The 6,406-nt window shown below is 36.2% G+C and overlaps 1 protein-coding gene across 1 annotated transcript in view; it reads left to right on the top strand.

Moving 5' to 3' along the window:
* LOC112155138 (receptor tyrosine-protein kinase erbB-4) overlaps window positions 1-6,406 on the top strand; it is a gene marked incomplete in the record, with an annotated part of 293,012 nt that overhangs the window by 195,319 nt on the left and 91,287 nt on the right. Inside the window, 3 exon segments of the mRNA XM_036209624.1 lie at window positions 712-777; window positions 4,720-4,838; window positions 5,615-5,756. Coding sequence (XP_036065517.1) covers window positions 712-777; window positions 4,720-4,838; window positions 5,615-5,756 — 327 coding nt within the window.

The following is a 6,406-nucleotide window of genomic DNA, read 5'->3' as shown; positions in this document are numbered from 1 at the left end:
ATAATGGTTGGGCAAAAGATGAAAGAGAGCAATTGTGTAGTAGGGGCTCACAAATGAGGAAGAAGAGGAGGATGAAGAGGCTCACATGGGGCAAGAGAACCCGCCCGATGCTAATAGCTCTCATCTGGAGAGGCTGACGGACGGCGGACGGCACTTTCACTCTTATCCAGTCTCGCTTTCTCCAGTCAATTACTTTCAAGTCAATTAAGTTGTTAAAAAAATCCAGAAGGCTGTTAGGGAGCTGTAGTTCTGAAGGGACAACAGTGTGTTTTGCTTACGTGTTGTTCCTGTTGGTGTGGATAATTCAGATCTGGCAACACAGAAGATTATTTAAATAAAAAAGGAAAAATATTAATTAATAAACAATTTAATTAAATAAATTGAAACAACTTGAGAAAATGCAGATATTTCAATATGTGACAATAAAATATCACTATTAAGAAATTAATTATAGCAGGATAAGTAGATGCACTTTTGCTTGAATTATTTCTATTTTCACAGATTGTAATGATGGTACTTATGTTGTACTAACAGAGAGCAGCATATATTTACAGAGATTCATAGAGTCTTGTAGTTAGCTAAATCACATTTAACACAGTCAAATCTAAACGTGCTCTTACACACAAGTTGTTAACGATGTTTTAATTGTGCTAACTTTTCGGGTCATTTAAAGCTCCTTGATGAAATACTTTTCTTTGAAACTGTCTGCAGGTCCAAAATGCCATCGCTCCTGTAATGGACGCTGCTGGGGGCCAAAGGACAACCAGTGTCAAAGCTGTAAGTACACCAATAAGATCACTTGTTTTAAGTTAAGGCATAATTACTTAAATTTAAGTAAAAAAAACATTTTTTCTTGTGTTTTGTCATTCATTTATTGGAAAAAACCCCAAAACATACAACAAAAAGGTCTAAAAAGGTGTTTAGCTAACAAAATATTAATGTGTGACATCCATCCATTTTCTTAACCCACTATATCCCTTTGGGGGTCACTTGTTGCTGGGGCCTGTCCTGGCTACAGTTGGGCTATGGTGAGGTATATCCTGGACAGGTTGTCAGTTCATCACAGGACTGTGTGACATGCGAATTTTAAAAAGACAGTTAAACAAATTCTCAATAAAATGCCTAAATAAAAATATCAACTAAAGAAGAAATCTCCATGGTTGGCCAATTAGTTATGCCCTTTTTCTCCTCTCAACAACTATATATCAAAGCAAAGCTTTTGTATGGGGATCTTTATCTATTCCACCAGCAGCAGGATAGCAAGCAGCAGAGGATTGTTAATAACCTGAATGAAAGATGAGCACTCTTTGATTTTTTTTAATATATTTTTTTAAACATACACATTCACTTGATACGGCATAATTCAAATGAAACTGTGAATAAATCCCATAGATAACTGGCTATTTTATTTAGTCATATAACACATACCATTTATCATCTGTACAGTTTTGATTTCATTACTTTTAGAAATTCCTTGAACACATTTGCAGTGAAGTCAATAGATTTTCAATGGCAATCTTTTAGACCTTTAATTTGAGCTAATAGAAATGTTTATCCAATTAATTGATCTGTGTTTTAAATAGATGACTTTATAAATAAAAATGTGAAAGCAAAAAAAAAAAAAAAAAAAAAAAAATGAGAGCATCTTGAAAGAGTCTTATATGTATTAGAGAAAACAAAGCTCAAACGATTGTAATGACTGATCAAACATTTGCTTTGAACCTCACTTTAACTAAATTGTCAAAATTACTACTAATTGGCAGTAGTGCATCCTTCCTTCAGCTAATATCTCCCCTTTTAAAATGCAAATCTATTGTACCGTTTTAGCCAGAGATCAACAAAAGGGTTTTTTAGCTAAGATGCTGTGTTTGTCTGCTCACTGGAACCATCTGCCTGAAGTGACAAGCCTGCACTCTGATAAAAGCAAGTGACTTGGATCCACCAATGGCTATAGCCTGGAGAGCAGGTCTTTTTTTTAATAAAGTCTTTCTGAAATGCATCCCAAAAGTTCTAATACTACGGTGGCCCTGGAGTGCAAATCACATCAACAAATTTTGCTCAATGCAAAAACATTTTAAAGATCACAAGGAAAATTAAAAAGCAAAAAATAATAAATAAATAAAAAATGTGGATTTGAAGAAATTTAAAAAAAAAATTCCAGAATCTAAAACATGCTTCCAAAATGGTGAAACAGAATAAAAATAAAAAGAAAAAAGTATTTTCTAGAAATCAAAATGATCACAAAAATAAACCGAAAAAGTAGGTACAATGAGACATTACTGACTGGATCATGATGCTCAGTTTTTTTTTTTTTTCAAATGCATCTTCAATGTCCACACGCTAATAAAAGTCTTAGAATTAGCATAGAACATATTCAGTATTGTTTCATATCAAATAACTTTCGGTTGAAATGACAAACAAACATCATCCAATCAGCGATGTTACAAAGTACCTACTTTTCCGCTTTCTTTCTTGTTTTCCTTTTTCAATATTTAATTTTGATCTTTGGAAATTGGATATGCTCCATTAATCCTATAACTTTTGTGAGACACTGAAAAAACTTAAACGTCAGCATCCAATCAGCAATGTCCCACAGTATTTACCTTTTCCAGGTTTCTTATTTAACATTTGATTTTGATGTCTGAAAATTCTGATTTATTACATTTACTTCTTTTTTTCAGTGTCATGTTTTTGCATTGAGTAATTTGTTACTGTGATTTATACTTCTGTGCCACCGTATAATACAGTCAGTATTTTATGGTATATAAAGTATATGCCATTTACCATTTATTGTAATTCCAATTAAAGGGACTTGATCATGTGAACAGTGTAGTATACTCTCATTCTTCAGAGAAAGATAAATATAAGATCCAATTTTTTCCTCTTTCATACCCTTACATTCTGAGTCCTTTGAATAACCTGCCTTTGTACCAGATGTGGTACATGGACAATTTATACTGGTTTTCTACACAAATACGTGGCTAACTGTAATGGAGGAGGAGCTGAATCTCAAACACAACGATTTAACATTTTGACAACATATTGTTTTAAAGGACGGTATGGAGGGTAGACCTAAAAAACAATAGACATTTTTGGCAGAAATGATGGGAACCTCCTTGTGCTCTAAAGTAATTAACATTGGATTGTGTGTGTAAAATTGTAGAACACTAACTGGGGTTTTTACCTTAGACTGCATCCCACTCACTACAAATGTGCGCATTTCATCACCATAACAGTAAAAGAAGCCACTCACATTTATGAGATGATAAAAATTCCCAAGAAGGAGTGAAGTTCTCACTCACAGTTTTATTTGGGAGTTTCTCTTGCAAAACAGAAGCAGAAAAAGAAGAATCTGTTAGCGTAAAAGTGTAAAGCTGAGAGGCAGTCGCTGCTTTGACTGATGCTGCTGTCCACAGCCTGTTCAAATGAAAGCTTCCAGGCATATTTCATGAGATGGATTCCTTCTGCATTTGTTGTCACCAAGCAGATTTTTTTTTTTTTTCCTTTTTCTTAAAGTGGAAGTTTTAAAGCCAAACTGATAAACAGCATTGCCTCTCTTTGGCAAAGTAATTTGTTTGACAGAGTGTCTCTTGAATAAAGCAGGCCATTTCATTTTAACCCAGGCGCCGTTAATGGAATCCCACTGATGGTGTGTTAGGCGCAGGGGTGAAGTGTGCGAGTGAGTTTGCATGTTTGTTATGTGACTTGCCCGTTGCTTATATCTGTCTTACTGATAGTATCTCATCAGAGCGACGCCGAAACCGAAAAACCGCCATCTAGCAAAAACGCATGAGCCTGCACTCAGTAAAACACGCAGTTTCACTTCCCAGCTTTGTAATGATTTACGATTACTGCTACTCCTGGTAATTTTCTCCTTAGCAGCTTACATTCACACAAGGGGATGGCAAGTTTATTACTTCTTTTTACTTCTGACACTTAACCTTTCCATCTTATCAGCTGTTGATGTTTATTTGTCATGCTGTCCACTGCGAAATGACATATGGGTGCAAAAAAAAAGATAGACACGGGCATATGGCAACTCTTATGATTGCAATACATTTGCAAGGAAGACTTGGACATGTGTCACATCCAAGTTTAGACCTTAAGGAGCACACACTGAGCATGATTGATGACACTTAGAAGGCAGGACAAAGAGGCTGTAGCCATAACTTTACATGCCGCACGCATCGAGCCAAAGTAATGCAGAAGCCAAGCATTTCTGACGATCCGTCAAACAGTGCAAAGCAGTATCTAGTCATTAGGAATATGGTTTTGGTTGGAGAATTTAGATGAAAACTTTGTCATCTCTGTCCAATGCAGTTCAGTAGAACAGCTTTACCTACCGCACACCACTGTCAGAGAGTAGACAGTGACAAATTGGTCCGTGTTCTCCACTGACAAGAGTGTTCCCAGAATAAATTATAGACAACTTTTTAGTGTCGTTCATCATTCCACATACTTGCTAATTTTTTTCAATGTTTTACCATGAACGCATTTATAATCCTTGCAATGAAAATCAATTTGCATTCACCCAGATCCCTCACCACGGAGGAGTAAGGATTAAAAATACACTTCTAGTTTTCTCTACCTGTGTCATCACAACTATTGGTAAAACAATGTTACATGGCAGATAAAATCAACTCCATCTGTTGAGCTGTTTATTTGATCTAACTGCTAATATGTGAAACAATTTCATTTCTGTCTTTTGTCATTTTGCAGTAACAAAGACGGTGTGTGCTGAACAATGTGACGGACGCTGCTCTGGCCCCTATGTTAGCGACTGCTGCCACCGGGAATGTGCAGGTGGCTGCTATGGACCAAAGGACACAGACTGCTTTGTAAGTAGACCATCCATCCATCCATCCAACTTTAAAAAACACCTAGACTTCTTGATTCTTTTAGATTTAATGCGTTTGTCTTTGTTATTATAGATTTAATCTAAAAACTTTATTGTATAGTCATGTTTGATTTTATGTGTTTCCTAATATAATTGAGGGAACCATCTAGCTTGTATGATTAAAAAAAAATAAATAAATAAAAAATAAAAAATAAAAAAACAAGCATTAAAATGTGTACTGTCTTCTTTTTGTAAAAATGATAAAGCATTTGAATAAACTCTTTAGAATTCTAACTATTTCCAATTTTTGATTAAGACATCTTTAAACAGGTGCTTGTGCAATTAACTGTGAATTTCTTGTCATAATTAAACCACTGATATTAAAGATCCACTTCAATGAAAATGTAGTTTTTGGTGTTATAACATGGTCTTGTAGCATTCTTCATAACGAGAGACAGTGTAAGTAAAGCGATTATGGGAAGTAGAGGAGACTCAATCCGCATCAACAGTCCCGCCCATAACTGAGAGACTTCTAATGTATGTCCTAGAAAATGACATATGTTTTAAATGTAGGCTAAAAATAGCATAATCATAATTAAAAGACTACTGGGAACACTTAAAATAGATCAAAAGATAGTTGGAGTGGGACTGCAATACTGATCGTTTTTTGTTTGAAACAACTAGTCTATGTTTAAATGATAACATAAGTTTGGAAACAACTCCTCACTAAAATCAACATTTTATAATTGGCACTTACATTTTTGTGGATGTTTTCAGGCCTGCACAAACTTCAATGACAGTGGGGCCTGTGTTACCCAGTGTCCTCAGCCATTCGTCTACAATCCCACAACCTTCCAACTGGAACACAACCCTAGTGCAAGATACACCTATGGAGCCTTCTGCGTCAAAAAGTGTCCACGTAAGTCACACTCCCTACATAGACACACAATGTGTCTTCCTTTCATTATTACCTACAGTTTGGAGCATTAAACTGTGTATGACGTGATGAGAGTTTTTTAAACCTTAAAACTTGGTGTTAGTTGTGTAGCCTCCTGTGGAGTTTTGTGAATTGGCAGCAAATCTGTTTTCACTCAACAAATTCTTACCATTGTTTTCATGCTTAATTCAACAAGACTAAAGTGGGATGGAGCTAGGGATAGCACAGATCTCCTCCAAACTAACACAACAGACAGGCATGTTTGGGCGATTCTTTGACGGATATCAAAAATCAAAGGCTGGTTGAGATCCCTGGAAAGATCTTTAGTTTAGATTTGGCTTGCTGTGTACCACATGTGGTAGGCTGTCAGACCGACACTAAGCGAAGAGACGAGCAGTTAGATACAGCCTACTACATGGAGGTAATGAGTCACAGGTGTATGCGGTTAATGATCATTAACAGCACCCCCCACCGAGACACGGGAGGAAACCCGATCCCATCCACAGCAGTCTAAAATAGCCACTTGGTTTGCTAGAAGTTGGCAGTTTTAAGCTGGAGTGGTGTGCAAAGTCTACTGTCTGTAGCTTCTAGGTGTTCTAATCCCAGTGTTGGGACTAACGCCGTTTAAGTAT

The sequence above is a fragment of the Oryzias melastigma genome, linkage group LG21 (assembly GCF_002922805.2).
Source record: "Oryzias melastigma strain HK-1 linkage group LG21, ASM292280v2, whole genome shotgun sequence".
NCBI classification, from domain to species: Eukaryota; Metazoa; Chordata; class Actinopteri; order Beloniformes; family Adrianichthyidae; genus Oryzias; species Oryzias melastigma.
This window is presented reverse-complemented; position numbering and strand designations above follow the sequence as displayed.